Genomic DNA, 19557 nt, shown 5'->3' with positions numbered 1-19557 from the left:
CTGGAGGGAAGCCCCAGAGGCCTGGCAGGGCCTCAACCTCAGTGCTCCTCCTCTCTAGGAGGGGGTGGAGGTGAGGGATCCCTCCCCCGCGACTGCGCAAGTTCCCACCCAACAGGCAGGTGTGTTGACAAGGAACCCTGGCACATGAGGTGGACACCACACTGAAGGACCCAGGTGAAGAGCTAGATGTGAAGGCCTGGAGCCAGAGCACCAGCCATGGGGACCCTGAACCACTGTCATGGAGACTAGAGTCAACAGAATGCTGACTGCACCAGTGGGAGTCCCGACTCAGGTGGTAGCCCTCGTTCCCAGACAGCTCAGTGCCACGGTATGAACAGCAGGCAGAGCAGGCCCTGCAGGGGCAGCTCCGTGGGCCTCAGTATCTCCAGCAGTTCGTGTCCAGCAGCAGCTCAGCAGGCCCGGCTGCATAGCCTGGCTGCTATCTAGTGGCCACACAGCAGGCCAGCTGCCCCAAACACCAGCGCAGCGCAGCCGCCGAGCACCACCCAGGCCTCAGTCAATCTGGCCACAGCATCAGCCTTCCAACTCACCAGCCAATCCCGGAGTGAACCCTCCCAGTGTTACCACTGTGGCCCAATCCGTGCCACTGGGGAGCGCCACCTCCTCCCCTCAGCCTCCTCCCCCAGGCCCAGATGTATCGAAGGCCACAGCTGGGAAACCTATTCCAGGTAAACCAGACCTTGGCCCAGCACGTGCCTCTAGCTTCTCAGCTCATCCTGATGCCTATTAGGGCAGTGGCAGTAGTCCAGCAGGAGGGGCTGTCTGCTCAGGCAGCTGGAAGCCATGTAGATGCAGTTTAGGTAGGGAACTTGGCACTGAGGAACAACAGGCTTAGCCCAAAGCTCCACCCAGAAAGCAATGCCCCTGTTTAGCCTCCCCCAGGCCTCTAGCCAGGCCCTAGCTGTGGCTCAGGCTCCCTGTAGGGCCTCAGGCCAGTTCTTTAGCCTTAGTCCAGCTGGTGGGGGCAGTGGGAAGAGCATTCGAAGGTACATGGGTCCAGGCAGAAGTGACCACCCACCTGGGCCTTTGGGTCAGCGGCCCTCCTCAGGAACAGGTGGTGCTTGGAGCCGTCCCAGGAAAGGCACAGGAGTGGTGGAGCCCTTGCCTGCATCCCAAACATGGACCCTGCTGCAGCTCCTCTGCCATCACCCATGCTGAGATCCAGGGCAAGTGCCACGGGGGTCAAGAGGACTCTAGCTGGGGTTCAGAGAATTCCAGTCATGGTAAAGAACTCTCTCCAATGTCCCTGGGCCTTTATCGGTGAGAGCTGGACATGGGGAATGTGACCCAGGAACCTCCATACAGCTGTGCCTACACCAGCATTCATGGCATCAACCCTGTGTTCCTGTCCAGTAATCTTAGCCACTGGAGTGCAGAGGAGGTGTATGAGTTTGTTGCTTCTCTACAAGGCTTCCAGGAGATTGCAGAGGAGTTTTGTTCCCAGGAGATGGATGGAAAGGCCCTTTTTTGACTTAAAGAACACCTCGTGAGTGCCGTGAACATGAAGCTGGGCCCTGCCCTCAAGATCTGCACCAAGAAATTGTCCTCGAGGAGACCTAAGGTGGCCCTCGTGCACAAACCAGCCTAAGGCTGACACTTCCACTGTCCAGGTTACAACCTGGTACCAGTAGAGACTTTGCTGAGACGAAAGTGCTGTTCTAATGATGTGTACCTTCAGTGGAGGGGATTTTACCCAGACAGGGAGGAGAAGTGCAAGAATTGGTTGCTGGTGCTATACGGAAGCGGCTTTGACATTTTCTCCGGGTTCTACGTATCTGTTGTTTTCTACTCTTTCGTTCCAATTCCAACTCTGCTCTGTCCTATAGCTTTAGGAAAAAGGAGTGTGTGGGCTGAGGTCAGATTATAAGTACCCACCTTAGCCTCTATTCCCTATACGACAAAGAAAGTAAATATCTTTTTCCTCAGTAAAAGGATGAAAATCGGGGGGAAAGTACACAGCAGGCTAATGGCCCACCCGTGTCACTGCTGCCAAAGTTCCTGCTGAAGTGAAATTCCACATTTACTAACGTGCACCAAATAGGCTAGTATTTGTTAGATGTCCGTGACTTTCCCCAAAGACAGCTGACTCTGCTGTGTTCCCCCCACGTGTTGTCTCCTATGTCAGACTGGGTCCCTCCCTCCCTCCCTCCCTCCCTCAGGGAAGGGACTGTACTCCTGGGTCTCCTGTGTCCTTCCTGCAGAAAGAAGCCTGTTGGGCAGGACAGGAACAGGAAGACAAGCATATCCTGAGCACCTACTATGTGCCAGGAACTACTGTAGATAGCTAATGGGATTATTGTGACTCTTTTCACATACGAGGAAACGGAGGCCCAGAAGAGTTAAACTATTTGCCCAAGATCACAGAACTCATACATGATGGAGCTAGAATTACAGAGCAAGGGTGTCTGATTCCAAACTTAAGCTCTTCCCTCCACACACAGTGGCCCACCAGTAAGGATGGTCTGGGTCTCGGATTTGAGTCAAGACCTCCTGGGTCCTGGGGTCCCTTTGTGTCTTTCAGACTGGCTGCTGCTCCAGACCCCTAGCCTCGTGTTCCAGGAAGGGGAGCCCATCGTGCTGAGGTGCCACAGCTGGAGAAACAGTCCTCTGAATAAGGTCATATTCTTCCAGAATGGAAGATCCAAGACGTTTTCCCATCTGCATTCCAACTTCTCTATCCCGCAAGCAAACCTCAGTCACAGTGGCGAGTACCACTGCACGGGATTTATCGGGCATACAGTTCACTCATCACAGCCTGTGACCATCACTGTCCAAGGTGGGAACTCTGTGCAGATGAAAGGAGGGGAGAAGAGGGGTTAGACATTTAGGGGTAAGGTCACATGGACCTACAGGGAGATCTGAGCAAACCTGGGCTCTGGGGCAAAGGGCAGGGGCATGGCACCTTGCTAAGTGCTGGCCAGAGCTCGGAGCCCTCAGTTTCCAGGTGATAGGTGACAAGGCTGTTGTTCCTCTTTGAAATATAGGCCCCATCACACCAAGCCCAGCAGTGGAACAGAGCTCTCTCACTGGTGCAGAAGTTCTCTAAGCGCCTGGACATTCCTAAGAGCTGAGGTTTTCCTAATTTCTTCTCATGTCTCATGATATGTCCATTCACTCTCGAAGGCATGGCATGTCCTTGACAGTTCAAGGCTCTGCTGGGTACAGTGGTGGAGGCGTCAGGTTCACCCTCCCTGCCATCCCCGAGGGCTAAGAGGAACCCTTCCCTCTGCCTTACACACTCAACAGCGTGCCTTCATTAGATTAGCAGAGAAACGTGGGTATGGGAGAGGCACAAGCCCAGTTCCAGAAATCCTGTGCAGGTGAGGTGGAGGGGGGAAGTGAGTGTTGTGTTGGAGGAGGGACAGGACGCCTGTGTTTCCCAGGGTCCAGCTTGAGCAACTCCTTGTTGGTGACGATAACGGTGGCTGTAGTCGCTTGGATTGCTGCAATGGCTGTTGCTGGTGCCATAGTCGCCTGGTTCTGCCTCAGGCGAAAGAAGATTTCAGGTTTGTGCCTCCCCTCGGTCCCTCTTGTTATCAGTTCCTACTTAGTCAAGGCCCTAACCCCAAACATTGCTAGAACCCTTATCTTTGGGCTAGAGAATCCTTAGCATTCAAATATAGTCCCATATTTTATTCATTCATTCATTTAACAGGCCTGAACAAACTTGCTTATGTGTCAAGCACTGTGATAGACTCTGTGGATGATGCCAGGATAAAGATGTTCAGTCTCTGCCCTCAGGGAGTTCATAATATTGTGGGGAAGACTGAAATGCAAATAGACCAGTATAATTAGAGGGGATAAGACCAGTATTAGAGAATGCAAAGGCTGTGACGGGGGACAGAAGAGCTGGCGCAACCCAGCATGGGCCGGGGCAGTTAGAGAAGGCTTCACAGGAATGCAGTGTTGTGTCGTGACTGAAGCACACCTGGTGGGGCCAGACTACCTGAGTTTAAATCCCAGCTCCTCGGCTCACCAGCTGGATAACGTTGGGTGAGTTATGCAATATGTTGAGAAGATGGAGTTGGTGTATTAATTTAAGAATATGCAGATCATGACCTGCTGAAAGAGGAGGCACAAGCCGCCCACATGGGCTTGGCAGCTCCCTCAGTGTCTGATTTCACTTCCCAGATTGGGGAAGTGAAAACCCCGGGGTCATTTTGATTGAAAGTACAGTTTTGGTACACTCACACAAAGGAAGTAGAGTCACAAGACTTGCTACTTACAGATCCCAGAAATGGGAAAGGGGGTGGCAGTCCTCTGTCCCTGGTCATGGGTGAGCAGGAGAGAGAGAGCAGTGTAGCAAGCAGCTACTACTTATAAAGTGATTGGGGCGGAGGACACTGTTTTGCGGGCTTAACTCTAAGTGGTTATTTTAAAAGGCGCCCCAGGAAAAGCAAAGCGAAAACTTATGGCGGGAGTCCTAAACTCAAGTCCTTCTCTCAAACGTTCCGATTCTGGGTGTAAGCAGGTTATCATACTGTAAAATGCCTAGGCAGCAGCTCAGGAAAACAAAGTTGTTTTTTCAGGAAAATAAAAGTTGTTTTTCTCATCACATTCAACTTCTCTGTGCCTCAGTTTCTTCATCTGAAAAATGAGGCCACGAATAGAACCTACCCCACAGGGTTATGAGGGTGAATGAGTCGGCAGCTAGCAGACAGCAAACATCACATAGTATGAGTTGTTATCGTTACGGAGGAGGTGATGTTTGAGGGTAGCAGTTAACCAGGCAAAGAGGATTAGAAGAGCATTCCAGGTGTGGGGGCCAAGACATGGAAATGAGAAGCATTGTGGCTAGGATGGGGATCATGGAAGAGTAAGGAGGTTGCTGTAGACAGTTTGATGCCATTGAAGCCATAAATTACGAGGCAGAGAAAAAGGAGAGATGAAGCAGGGCAGAAGGATGTATTCCAGGTCATGGAATCCACGTAGGCTACCTTTGAAGAACTAAGCTGTATTCCAAAGGGGTTGGCAAGAGCACAGGAGGGCAGCAACCACGTCTCCTTGTTCTGCGCTCTCCCCCGTCCGCCCCCCGCCAGCACCTAGCACATGCTTGCCACGCAGCAAGCTGGTCAATAAACATTTGTTCACTGACTGATCAGCTGAAGAACTTCAACTCTCGGAAAGCAGCCTCCTTCCCCCTTAGTACTAACGTAAAAGAGCCGAGAGAGAAGGGAAGGTGTCCTACAAATCTAATAAGCAAATGGTCACGATTCATAACACTGAAAAGCTAGCTTGCTGGTGAGAGAAAGCGCTAAAGATATCCAGATACAGAGAAAGTAAAAGGGAGAAAAGACTCAGAGCCATTGTCAAAGAGAAAATAATACTGATACCTCACAAAGCACTTTGCAGTTGGTTCATAGCCAAGACCTCAGTTACTGGTGATAAGTAAATGTAGAGATTCAGGGAGAGACACCGAGAGGGAGAAAGAGGTGTTCTTTAAAAGGCAGAGCAAGCTTAAGAAAGATGCAATAGAATGGCCTTTCTGACAGTCCCAGGAGTCCCTACTGTTAACCTAGCCAACTTACATCTCTCTAGACCAGCCCTTGTACAGGCTAGAGCAATCCCTGGGGAGTGGGGAGGAGAGGAGGTGTCTGTGTGGAAGAAGGATGTGTGTTGCTTCTAACCCAATCTTGCCTCTGGTCGTCCTTGGTCCTGAAGACTCAGGTCCTACCCCATAATCCTACTAACCTCCTATGTGCCCCTCCTAGCTCTCCCAGGAACCCTTGAGCACAGGGAAATGGGAGAGACCCTCCCTGAGGAACCAGGTGAGTGCAGCTCCCCCTCTGGGGGCTCAATGACATCCTGCCTTGTGCATCAAGAAGCTGCTTGTGTGAGTTCTGCTGGGAGCACAGGAGAGGGAGGGGGCAGTGGGCAGAGGGCAGGGGCTCAAATCTCTTGGTCAGTTCTGAGACTAACTCCTGGGCCTAAAGAGGACCTCACTGGAGACAAGGAGAAGATGAAACCTGTCCCAGATAGAGAGGCGAGGGCCTTGTCCGAGTTTCTGGGGTCAGAACTGCTGGGGATTCTTCCAGAGCAGGACATCAGAGATACTTAGGTCTTTCTGTGGAGCTTTGGAAGAGCTGGCAGAGGACTGGGGTTAGACGCTGTAAGACTAAGGCAAATAGAATTAAGGGGATAAAATTCTAGAGGAAAGGAGAAAGAGCCCTAAGGAATAAAACCTAGATTTGCTGCAGAGTCTGTCTCTGTGGAATGATTGGGTAAGGGTAACAGGGCTCAGCTCTTAGTGAAACATTAAGAGGAGATTTCGGCCTGAGAAAGTTCTGGGGTACCACGTGCCTTAGTGGGCTTTACTCTGTGGGCAAATCTTGGTTCTACTGCCCACTCGTGTAGGCTTATTAAAACGCAGGCCTGGCCCTAGCTCTGTCACTATCATAAAATGGAGTCTTGAGTGTCATTCCCCCTCTTGGGGTTTAGTCAGCTCATTGAGGAGATGAGTGGGTTGGCCTGGGTGATCTCTAAGCCCTTCCAGGCCTGACATTCTGAGAGTCAGTGACCATCCAAGCCCTGGCCCAAGTGGGAATGTGTTAAAGGAGCAGTAATATTCCAGGCGACTTCCTGACTGCAGTTAAAGCCAGAGCACGAAGGAAACTGGAGCTTTCTCTGGGGACTCCCAGACAGCAGAAACGGACAGGAAAAAGAAGCCCTCGAGGACTCCACCTCAGATGGCCGGAGTATGACTCACAGCAGAGCCAACAGGTTTGAGAGCTTGAGCAAAATGGCACAGCTGTCCGGCTGCGCTTTGAGCAAGGCCCCTATGTCCTGTGGCCAGGCCAAATGGGGATATGGACCAGAGTCTTCACCAGGGCCAAAGTGCTGTAGAAAAAAGTGCAAACACAAGTGGATTAGCCATTTTGATGTTTGCTTCTACCTACACTGGCATAAATATATTTCACAAGGCATTTATTTCGCAGGAAGGCATTGGGGCTGATGGTTTCCCAAAAGGCACAGCTAAGTTGCCGGGATGGTTGAGGGATGCATTAGAAGGAGAATTCAGGACGTGGTTTGTTCCAGAAGCTGGAGCATGGCACACAGGGACTCATTGTGTCCTGGAGATGAATGAAGACACTAGATGCATTGTCTCAGACTCCCTCCCCACTTCCTGAGGAATGCTGCTTTGCAGTTACTGAGGCTGCTTTTCGCACTGGCAAAGTGAGTTTATTGGCAAAAACACGAGGACATTTGGATGTGTTTTAGATCTTTACCAGGGAGAGTACTGGCTGGGTTGCTTGCTTCCTTCTTTCTTTTCCTCCAGCCTCCCTTGCTCACTCTCACCCTAGCGCTTTCTTTCTTTATGAGATCAGGGAGTGTCAGATTCTTCAAAGTTCCAACAGAGATATACTACATCTGGCCAATGTGGAAAGGCCGCCACCTGTGGCTGGCAAACATCTGGATTACTTCACTCTAATACCAACACCCCCATCTCCTCCCCAGTATATCTCAGATCCCCGAAGCTGCCTGGTTGCTTTGAGGAAAACTCAGTGATCCTCTGAAATGAGTGCAGCACAAATGAGCGCCTCCCTCTGCTGGTGTGGCCCGTGCGGGAGGCCATGTCTGGGATACCAAGGGTGGGTGGGGGATGAAGCTTTTGGCCTGCAGGCCTGAGTTGGGGATCAGTGGTCCTCGCCTCAAGCCTGGTCTGGGCCTCAAGCAGCAGCGCGGGTAGGCAGTGCCCCCGCTGATCTCTGTTCTTTTTGCCCACAGCCAATCTCACTGATGCTGAAGAGGCTGCCAAAATGGAGGTGAGCCATCCCAGCCACATGCTTCTCCTTCTCCTTCTCCCCTGCCGCTTCTTCTGTTGCCTTCATTCTTGTGACCTCTCTGTGGATCCCCATTGCTCCTTTCTGCTTTCTCTAGGCTGAGAATACAGTCACCTATTCACTTCTCTCGTATCCGGAAGTTGCAGAGGAAGAAACAGAGTCGTCGGATTACCAGAACCACATTTAGTTTTCATTGTCTTGCCTGGGACTTGGGGAAGAGAATCAGAGAGGCCAAGATCTGGTGTCTTCTGTCCTGAATTCCTCTGAAGGAGGAGAAGAGGATGCTGCAGTTCTAAAGGAGAATGACTCTTCCAGAGTTATCTATGTGAATCCTAAAGCTCCCTGTTTTGAAAGCCACAGACGATATGGTCTCAGATAACTGAATGCCGATTTCTTCTGTGCTTCAGCACTTCTCGCCATCAGGACTCTTCTGTTATACATCCACAAAGCCAGTGAAAATTACCTTTATTAAGAGATTGTAGAAACATGGGAAATGCTTATGTTACAGGTTACATGAGAAAAATTAGATAAGTGTGTATGATTTCAAAAATGTTGAGATAGACTAACATATGCCAATATATTAAAAGTGATTGTTTCAGGGTGGTGGAATTATTGGTGCTTTTCATTTTCTCTGTTAATTTTTCTGTACAGATCATATATTACTTTTATAATAAAATACTACACTAACAACATTACCTTTTAAACACTGTACCGGTTGGAGTGTAGACTGATTCGGGGTCTGTTTCTTTTCAATGGTAAGAAGCTTGGGAAGGTAGTAATGGGTAGGAAGTGAGGGAGAGAAAAGATTTGGAGTGTAGGACGAGTACCCCTCTTCTAAACTGAATATCCGTCTTCCAATGAATTTGTGTTCTTGTTTTCATGTCTCCTTCCCCTTCCTCCCATGACAAATAAACACCAGTTCTCAGGAAGCCAAATTTCAGATGAGTCCTCAGTGGAGACTGCTGACTCTGCCCTGCTGTTCTCCTATTATAGTTAACAGAAGGATGTGAACTTCTCAGAGAAGTTCCCGGTAGGTTAGAAACGTGACTGACAGCTTCGTTGGGAGTTTGGTTGGTGCCCTTGGAGAGGGCTCCTTTTCCTGGGACTCTAAGAGCTTCAGTGTGCAACATTCTTGCAATCAGGATTTAGTAGCTTCCTTTGTTGGGTAGTTTCCATAGCTTTCTATAATACTCACATATTGTATTTCATACTCACACATCGTTATAATAATAAGGAATAGTAATTGCAATTACTGGGTTATTGAGGGGCTTACTTTATGCCAAACTACATGCTTTAGAATTAGAGCGTTTAAGAGTATTAGCCATTCATAGTTCTTCTTTTGCGATTTTCTTGCTCACATACTCATGCCCATTTTTATAGTAACCATGTATGTCCCTTTATTTATACATTACATGGTAGCAACTTATTTATAAGTAAATTATTTTACTCTGCTAATTTTTAAAATAAAATTAAAATACAGATAAGCAAAAAAGATAACTAAGATTACCTATAAATTCACAAATCAGAAAGAATCAATGCTAAGTGTTTTTTTTGGTTTTAATACTTTTTTATTGAAGTATAGTTGATTTACAATATTGTGTTAATTTCTGCTGTACAGCAAAGTGATTCTGTTATACATATATATACATTCCTTTTTAAATATTTTTTTCCATTATGGTTTATCATAGGATATTGAATATCGGTCTCTGTGCTATACAGTAGGACCTTGTTGTTTATCCATTCTGTATATAAAAGCTTGCATCTAATGCTAAGGTTTAAAAGATGTCAATCCACATTCCTGTCTATAGCAATATGTATAAGCATATGGATCACATTAGATTTTTACACATAGGCAAAAACTCATACTCATTGTGAGCATGAAAACTCAAATAATACAGAAATATAAAGAGGAAAATTGAGAGTTCCATTTTGTCCTTGCCCCCCCATCCCCATTCTGTTCTCCCTTCAGTGGGTAACCACTGTCGAACATTTGGAGTATATTTGTTTGTTTTTTTTTTGATACGCATCTAATACATATTTATAGTTTTTTTAAGACCATAAATGGGATCACACTTTACATATGCTTATGCATTTGGGTTATTTTGATTAATAGTTTATTATGGAGCTCTTCCATGGAAGTATTTTTTAAGGTTTATATAGTATTCTATAGAACAATTTCTATGCCATATTTTATTTAACCAACATTTTAAATATTAGCACTTTTTCATTGTTATACACAATACTTCAATGACCAACATTCTTGGATGATTATTTTGACTACACGTGTATTTCTGCAGGATAAATTCCTAGCAGTAGAATCAGTAGATCAAAGGATACTCTCATATTATCTTTAAGAAAGCAGTTTACATGTCCTCCCAAAGGAGGACATATTAGGGTACCCATTTCCTGACCCCCTTGTCAATGTTGAGTGTTTTTAATTTTTGCCAATCCAATTATAATGGACTGTGTTCCTATCCAGCATGAACTTCCCCTGATTCCAGTAACAGAGCCTGATTTCCCTTTGACTAAATAGCTCTACCTCCCCTCAGTCCAAGTGGGTAGGTGGGCTGACTTCATGCCTGATTTTAGAGGAGAACATGCGCCCCAAACTGGGTCAATCAGGAGCTGTTTCCCTGGAATTTAAATCTTGAGCAGAGTGACACTATGACTGAAAACAAGTGAAGTTCATTCATCCCAGTAGCACTGCCCAGATGGGACTAACTTCCTACAGCCCTGAATTGGCCCTATTTCTTACAGTTTCTAAGATCCTTCAACTTCCTTTTATATCAGTTAATTTAGATTTGATAGAATTCTCCTATAATATCCTATGGGCTTGATACCTTTTTTAGGATAGACCTTTGACAAACTTTTTTTCCTGTCATTATTTGTCTGATCAAGCTTTTCTAACTCTTTTGGAGTCAATTTTGAAAAATGTTACTTTCCTAGAAAATCATCCATTTTATTGGTATGCAGCTGTACACTGTATTTTCTTCTATTTTTTGGTAATAATTTGCGTCTGTACTTACATCCCCCCTCTCGTACCTAACTTTTGGGCTTGCTTGCTTTTCTGTCAGATGATTTCCTCTGGAAATAACAGGAAATCTGATTCAACTTGGCTTAAACAATAAGGAAATGTATTATCTCACACAACAAAAAGTTCAGAGACAGGGTGTCTCCAGTGCATCAGGACTCTGGATCCGCTTTTCTACAATCCTTTGGGCATTGCCCTTGGCCTAGCAGCATGATGATTATAGCAGTTCCAGGCATCACTCCCAAAGATCTATAGGAAGAAGGGACTAACTCTCTCTTCTATGTGTCTCTTTCTTAAGAGTGAGAAAACCTTTCTCCAGCAATCTTCCCATCACATCATATTGGTCAGGAATGGGTCACATGTCCATTTCTAAATCAATCACTAGAGGGGGAATAACCTACTTTAGCTTAATCATTTTGAGGTGGAATACTTTTTTGAAGAGTCAACCACCTTGACCATTATATCTGTTTACCTTAATCAGGCTTGCCAAATGTTTGTCTGTCTTTTTTGGTCTTGTCACAGCTTTGGACTTAATGATCAAGTCTTTGCCTTTTGTTTGTTTTCTTTTCTTTTTCTTTATTTCTTTTTTCTTTTTTTGGCCACACTGTGTGGCATGCAGGATCTTACTTTCCCAACCAGGGGAAGGTGGAGTCCCCTGCAGTGGAAGGCGCCCCCTGCAGTGGAAGGTGGAGTCTTAACCACTGGACCACCAGGGAAGTCCCCTTTTTGTTTGTTTTCTAATGTAGTATTTCTTTCTTCTACTTTCTTTCTTTATTTTTAAAATATTTATTTATTTTCTTTATCTATTTTATTTTAGTTTTTTTGGCTGCATCCGGTCTTAGATATACATGGCATGCAAGATCTTTCCTTGTGGTGTGTGGGCTCTTCGTTGCAGTGTGCGGGCTTCTCTCTAGTTGTGGTGTGCAGGTTTTCTCTCTCTAGTTGTGGTGTGCAGGCTCCAGGACGTGTGGGTTCTGTACTTTGTGTCATGCAGGCTCTCTTGCTGAGGTGTGCGAGCTCAGTAGTTGTGGCGCACGGGCTTAGTTGCCCCACAGTATGTGGGATCTTAGTTCCTCGACCAGGGATTGAACTGGCATCCCCTGAATTGGAAGGAGGATTCTTTACTAGTGGGCCACCAGGGAAGTCCCTCTTCTACTTTATTTGGATTTACTGTATTATTCATTTATTTCTAGACTTCTAATTTTAAACAAATTCACAAAAGGCTATAACTTTTCCCAATATTGCTATTTTGGATAGCAATATCTGTTAGATTTTTTTTTTAACACCTTTATTGCAGTATAATTGCTTTACAATGGTGTGTTAGTTTCTGCTTTATAACAAAGTAAATCAGTTATACACATACATACGTTCCCATATCTCTTCCCTCTTGCGTCTCCCTCCCTCCCACCCTCCCTATCCCACACCTCTAGGTGGTCACAAAGCACCGAGCTGAACTCCCTGTGCTATGTGACTGCTTCCCACTAGCTATCTATTTTACGTTTGGTAGTGTATATATGCCCATGCCACTCTCACTCTGTCACAGCTTAACCTTCCCCCTCCCCATATCCTCAAGTCCATTCTCTAGTAGGTCTGTGTCTTTATTCCCGTCTTACCCCTAGGTTCTTCATGACTTTTTTTTTTTCCCTTAGATTCCACATATATGTGTTAGCATACGGTATTTGTTTTTCTCTTTCTGACTTACCTTACTCTGTATGACAGACTCTAGGTCCATCCACCTCACTACAAATAACTCAATTTCATTTCTTTTTATGGCTGAGTAATATTCCATTGTATATATGTGCCACATCTTCTTTATCCATTCATCCGATGGTGGACACTTAGGTTGCTTCCATCTCCTGGCTATTGTAAATAGAGCTGCAATGAACATTTTGGTACATGACTCTTCTTGAATTATGGTTTTCTCAGGGTATATGCCCAGTAGTGGGATTGCTGGGTCGTATGGTAATTCTATTTGTAGTTTTTTAAGGAACCTCCATACTGTTCTCCATAGTGGCTTATCAATTTACATTCCCACCAGCAGTGCAAGAGTGTTCCCTTTTCTCCACACCCTTTCCAATATTTATTGTTTCTAGATTTTTTGATGATGGCTATTCTGACCGGTGTGAGATGATATCTCATTGTAGTTTTGATTTGCATTTCTCTAATGATTAATGATGTTGAGCATGCTTTCATGTGTTTGTTGGCAGCCTGTATATCTTCTTTGGAGAGATGTCTATTTAGGTCTTCTGCCCATTTTTGGATTGGGTTGTTTGTTTTTTTGTTATTGAGCTGCATGAGCTGCTTGTAAATTTTGGAGATTAATCCTTTGTCAGTTGCTTCATTTGCAAATATTTTCTCCCATTCTGAGGGTTGTCTTTTTATCTTGTTTATGGTTTCCTTTGCTGTGCAAAAGCTTTGAAGTTTCATTAGGTCCCATTGGTTTATTTTTGTTTTTATTTGCATTTCTCTAGGAGGTGGGTCAAAAAGGATCTTGCTGTGATTTATGTCATAGAGTGTTCTGCCTATGTTTTCCTCTAAGAGTTTGATAGTTTCTGGCCTTACATTTAGGTCTTTAATCCATTTTGAGCTTATTTTTGTGTATGGTGTTAGGGAGTGATCTAATCTCATACTTTTACATGCACCTGTCCAGTTTTCCCAGCACCACTTATTGAAGAGGCTCTCTTTTCTCCACTGTACATTCCTGCCTCCTTTATCAAAGATAAGGTGACCACATGTGCGTGGGTTTATCTCTGGGCTTTCTATCCCGTTCCACTGATCTATATTTCTGTTTTTGTGCCAGTACCATACTGTCTTGATTACTGTAGCTTTGTAGTACAGTCTGAAGTCAGGGAGCCTGATTCCTCCAGCTCCATTTTTCGTTCTCAAGATTGCTTTGGCTATTCGGGGTCTTTTGTGTTTCCATACAAATTGTGAAATTTTTTGTTCTAGTTCTGTGAAAAATGCCAGTGGTAGTTTGATAGGGACTGCACTGAATCTGTAGATTGCTTTGGGTAGTAGAGTCATTTTCACAATGTTGATTCTTCCAATTCAGGAACATGGTATATCTCTCCATCTATTTGTATCATCTTTAATTTCTTTCATCAGTGTCTTATAATTTTCTGCATACAGGTCTTTTGTCTCCTTAGGTAGGTTTATTCCTAGATATTTTATTCTTTTTTGTTGCAATGGTAAATGGGAGTGTTTTCTTAATTTCACTTTCAGATTTTTCATCATTAGTGTATAGGAATGCCAGAGATTTCTGTGCATTAATTTTGTATCCTGCTACTTTACCAAATTCATTGATAAGCTCTAGTAGTTTTCTGGTAGTATCTTTAGGATTCTCTATGTAGAGTATCATGTTATCTGCAAACAGTGACAGCTTTACTTCTTTTCCGATTTGGATTCCTTTTATTTCTTTTTTTCTCTGATTGCTGGGCCACATCTGTTAGATTTTGATATGTATTTCTGTCATTGCTATTTGTCTCCAAATAATCTATAACTTTTGTTTTATTTCCTTCTTAACTCAAGGTTTATTAAATGAGTGTTTCATTCTGTTTGTTTGTTTTCTTTCCAAGGGGAATGAGCACTATCTTTTTTGTTGTTATTTTCCACTTTTATTGCACAGTGATGTGGTCTGTATGATTTTTCTGCATGTGAATGTTTTAAATGTGTATGTGGAGACAATGCTTTCTTTCATTTTTAAATAAATTAAAATTTTTCTGTTAAAGTAATACACACATAATTTGAATTATATAACAGAATACAAGGCATATAACAAGAAATAACTGATTCTTGTCCCTTCCCTCACATCTCCTCAGTCCTGTTCCCCAGGGGCAATCATTTTCAACAAGTTCAGATATGTAGTCTGTTAATTTATCTCCGTATTTCCAAATGATACAGTATGCTACGATTTCTTGATTTTAAATGTTAGGTATTATTCATTTGATTTCCTACTATAGAATATGAATACTGTTCTTATTATACCATGGTTGCTCAGTTCCCACTTTCCTTACCCAGTGCTCCAATCTAGTTTTATCACCATTTTATGGCTACTGTTCATTCCTGAGACAAATAGTATTTTCTGATTACGTTTCTTCTCCTGAATAATCTTTTTTTTCCATCTAGAGGTAATTACTGCTTCATTTTTGTCACGTGCTTAGTTTTCTATGTGCCTATTATTAGCTTTTTCCAATTTTTTCAAAAAGTTTTTGAAGCAGATTAACGCTATTTCTCATGTGGGCAAATGCACCAAATAGTTTTTCATCTTCTTTTTCTTTCTTCTTCTTTTTCTTCTTTTTCCATCAGCAAGAAGTTTCTCCTGGAAATCTCTTTCTTTGACACTAATTTGGATTGTTTGATCTCTAAGCCCCCTGCGCAGCTGTTGTCCTGGGACTTCCCTTCCTCTGTTTTTTGTATTAAACCCCTTTTTCCTGAATTTTATGTATTCCCATTTCTTGATTTACTTGGTTGGAGCAAGTTTGCCATGTGTCCTGAGAAAGGGTGTGTGGGTGATATAACAGGTGCCGTTGATGCCCAACCTCATATTCACTCAACTCACCTAAGTTCACCTGCACTTGCTGGCTGGTTCAATTTCTCCTGAGAATTAAACTAAGGTAAAGGAAAATTAGTCACCTGGAAACACCTACTCCCCCTGGATATGAGAGAGGCCCTAAGTGTCTAGCTTCTCCTTTTATAGATTTTCCAGCTATCCCCTATTTTCAAAATCATTCCTGATCCACATCTTGTGTTGTACCTAATTCCTCCAATTCCTGAACTTTTCTGGGAAATTCCAGGAAAATGGTTTTGCTTCTCAATACCATTCCCCTCATTAGGGAAATAAAGTCAGTTCCCTATGACTCAATTTTCTATAACAGCATGACCAAGATTTGTGGTCACCCCAACATTGCTTCATAGATATTAAATAAAATATTATTGTTAAATGGTTGAATACTAAAGAGACAGCTTTATACCCCTGTTTATCTTAATCAGACTTGTCAAAGGTCTATTTCATTGGTCTTTTCACAGAATTAACTTTTGGTTGTTTGATCAAGTCTTTTGTTTGCTTTTTATTTTGTACATTGAAATCTCTTCCATATTTGTAATGATTTTTACTCTTGAATAATATCTCCTTTCTTATTTCTAATTTTACATTTTTTAATACCAAAGAATATGTATAAAGCCATCTATGATATTTGCTCCACTAGTCTCTTGTTTATTGTATTCCTGTGTCCACTGGAATTAAATATTCCTTAATTTCTTTTATATTTTTGTTGAAAAGCACAATTTCATCAGAGTATTTAAATTATACAAGTATTTATATCAACGAGATTACTTAAGACTTAACTATTAGTCAAATAAACTCTTCAATTTATTATTTCCACATATCCAATGAAAATCTCTGTCTTTTAATTGTGCGTGCTTTTGGTATCAAGTCTAAGAACTCTTTGCTTAGTATTAGATCCCAAAGACATTTCTCCTGTATTTTTGTAAAATTTTATTGTTTTACATTTTATATTTAAGTCCATCATCCATTTTGAGTTCATTTTTTTATGAGGTGTGAGACTTAAATTGAGGCTCTTTTTTTTTTGCTATGAATTACCAACTACTCAAGCAACCATCTATTTAAAAAGGCTTTCCCCATTGAATTACTTTTGCACCTTTGTCAAAAGTCTGTTGGGCATATTTGTGTGGGTCTATGTTCTGTTCCATTAGTTTATATGTCTGTTCCTCTGCCAATCAAGTCTTGATTACTGTAGATTTATTTCTCTCACTTTATTCTTTTTCAACATTATTTTGAACTATTTTTGTCCCTTTGTCTTTCCATGTACATTTTAGAATAATATTGTCTATAACTACAAAATTATCTTGTTAGGATTTTGACAGGAATTGTGTTAAACCAATATATTAGTTTGGGGAGGAATGGCCTCTTTACTATGTTAAATTTTCTTATCCATAAAACATGGTATGTCTCTCCATTTATTTATATTAAAATTTTTTTCATCAGTAGTATGTAGTTTTCATCATACGAATCCTGTACATGTTTTGTTAGATTTACACCTGTTATTTCTTTTCAGTGATTATAAATGGTATTGCATTTAAAATTCCAGAGTCCACATGTTCATTGCTAAATATATAGAAATACAATTAAAATTTTACTCTTTACCTGTGTTTTGCAAACTTGCTATATATTCACTTATTAGTTCTAGGAGTTTTTTATGAATTCTTCAGATTTTCTACATAGACAATCATCATGTACAAGTAGGGATATTTTTATTTCTCTCTTCCCAATCTGAAAGCCTTTTTATTTTATTTTCTTACTTTATTAAACTGGCTAGAACTTTTAGCATTATGCTGAGTAAGAGTGGTGAGAGCAAACATCTTTGACTTGTTTCCTATCTTAGCGGGAAATCAAGCAGTGTTTCACTGTTAAGTATGATGTTAGCTGTAAGCCTTTTATAGATGCTCTTTGTCAGGATGAGGAAGTTCTTTTCTATTCCTCTTTTTCTTTTCCTGAGACCTTTTATCTCAATGGGTGTTGATTTCGTCAAGTGTTTTTTTTTGCATTAATTGATGATCTGGGACTTCCTGGTGGTCCAGTGGTAAAGAATCACCTTCCAATGAAGGGGACATGGGTTCAATCCCTGGTCGGGGAACTAAGATCCCACATGCCAAGGGGCAACTAAGCCCGTGCACCACAACTACTGAGCTTGCACGCTTCAGTGAGAGAGCCTGTGTGCTGCAAACTACAGAGCCCATGTGCCCTGGAGCCTGCATGCCACAACTAGAGAGAAGCCTGCGCCACAACAAAAGATCTGGCACGCCTCAACAAAGACCCCACATGCAGCAACTAAGACCCGATGCAGCCAAAAGAATAAATAAAATAAATAAATAGAATTTAAAAAATTGATAATCATCTGATTTTTCTTCTTTGGCCTGTTAATATAGTGAATTACACTGAAAAATTTTTTAAATATTTAAGCATCCTTACACCCCAGAAATAAATCCCACTTTGTCATGGTGTGTAATTCTTTTTTATATGTTGCTAAATCTATTTGCTAATACTTTGTTAAGAATTTTTGTATTTATATTCATGAGAGCTATTAGTCTGTAATTTTCTTTTTATATGCGTGTTAAACCTGTATTTGTTTTGGGCCAAGGATATGGTCTATCTTGGTACATGTTCCATGGGCACTTAGAAATAGTGTGTATTCTTTGTCTGGCTTTGGTATCAGGTAACTTCTTAAACTGAATTGGGATGTGTTCCCTCATCTTCTATATTCTGGAAGGGACTGTAAAAAATTGGTGTTAATTCTTCTTTAAATGTTTGGCAGAATTCTCCAGTGAAACCATCTGGGCCTGGAGATTTCTTTTGGGGGAATTTTAAAGTTATGAATTCAATTTCCTTTATAATTATAGAGCTATTCAATTATCTATTTCATTTTGGGTGAATTGTGGTAGCTTGTACATTGCAAGGAATTGTTCCATTTTATCTAAGTTGTCAAATTTATGTTTATAAAATTATTTGTAGTATTTAAAAATTTTCCTTCTGATATATGCAAGTTCTGTAGTGATAGCCCCTGTTTCACCCAGATATTGGTAATTTGTGTCTTCTTTCCTTTTTTTTGGTCAGTCTTGCTAGACATTTGTCCATTTCTTTTTAATCTTTTCAATAAACATCAACTTTCTGTATTATTTTGTTTCACTGATTTTCTCTATCTTTTCTCTATGTTCATTGTTTTCTGCTCTTCTCATTATTTCATTTCTTCTGTTTACTTTGGACTTATTTTGCTCTTCTTTCTCTAGGTTTTGAGGTGGGAGTTTAGATGATTGATTTGAGATTTTTCTTTTTTTTTTTTAGATTTTTCTATTTTTTTAATGTAGTGGTTCATGCTCTAAATTTCCCTCTCAGCAGTACTTTAACTGTGTCTTACAAATTTTGATATGTTGTATTTTCATTTTCATTCAGTTCAGTGTATTTTTTAATTTCCTTTGAGACTTCCTCTTTGACCCATGTATTATTTGGAAGTATGTTGTTTACTTTCCAAGTGTTTAGAGATTTTTCTGTTTGACTTCATTGTGTCTGGAAACCATGCTCTTTATGATTTCAATTCTTTCAAATTTGTTGAGTTGTTTTTTTGTTTGTTTTTGCCCAGGATGTGATCCAGCTTGGTGTATATTCCATGGACACTTGAAAAGAAATGAGTGTTCCACTGTTACCGGGTGAAGTGTTCTACAAATATTAGATCCTGTGGGTTGATGGTGTTGTTGAGTTCTTCCATATCCTTGTTGATTTTCTGTCTAGTTGGTTTATCGATTGTTGAAAGAGAGACGTTGAAACCTCCAACTGTAATTGTAGATTTGTCAAGTCCTCCTTCCATTCTATCACTTTTGCTTCACATATTTTACAGCTGTACTATTTGTTACATATTAATGTAGGGTCTTTTTGGTGGATTGATCCTTTTATCATTGTATAATGTCCCTCTCTGTCTCTGGTAATATCCTCTGCTCTGAAGTTTACTTTATCTGATGCTTTTGTGAGTAAGGTGGGGCCACATTTTCCCCTGTGATGTTGCTGGAGTGGAGCATTCGTTGTCTGAATGTTTTTGATAATGCTGAGCTGGTCCTTTTCTAGTCATTTGGCTATAGAGAACATACTTCTGCTGGGGCTTCTTTTTTTGGCTGTGCCATTGGTATTTCTGCGTCTCTGGTTTTCAACTCCAAATT

General features: G+C 42.1%; 1 protein-coding gene across 24 annotated transcripts in view; it reads left to right on the top strand.

Annotated features, from left to right (window-relative positions):
* LOC111170424 (low affinity immunoglobulin gamma Fc region receptor II) overlaps positions 1–8511 on the top strand; it is a 47703-nt gene extending 39192 nt beyond the window's left edge. For 11 of the 24 annotated variants that reach the window (XM_089912144.1, XM_030760583.2, XM_089912253.1 and 8 more), the window contains 3 exons: positions 2543–2797; positions 3405–3527; positions 5733–7740. In XM_089912144.1, coding sequence (XP_089768270.1) covers positions 2543–2797; positions 3405–3527; positions 5733–6079 — 725 coding nt within the window. In that variant the 3' untranslated portion in view covers positions 6080–7740. The other 13 variants (XM_089912195.1, XM_089912264.1, XM_089912259.1 and 10 more) reach the window with 10 other exon arrangements.
* Positions 8512–19557: the final 11046 nt, after the last annotated feature.

This window comes from Delphinapterus leucas, chromosome 1, assembly GCF_059928025.1.
Source record: "Delphinapterus leucas isolate spDelLeu-1000000601 "Yukka" chromosome 1, BTC_Dleu_Yukka2, whole genome shotgun sequence".
Lineage (NCBI taxonomy): Eukaryota > Metazoa > Chordata > Mammalia > Artiodactyla > Monodontidae > Delphinapterus > Delphinapterus leucas.
The sequence above is the reverse complement of the archived record's forward strand: the minus strand, read 5'-3'. Positions and strand labels throughout refer to the sequence as shown.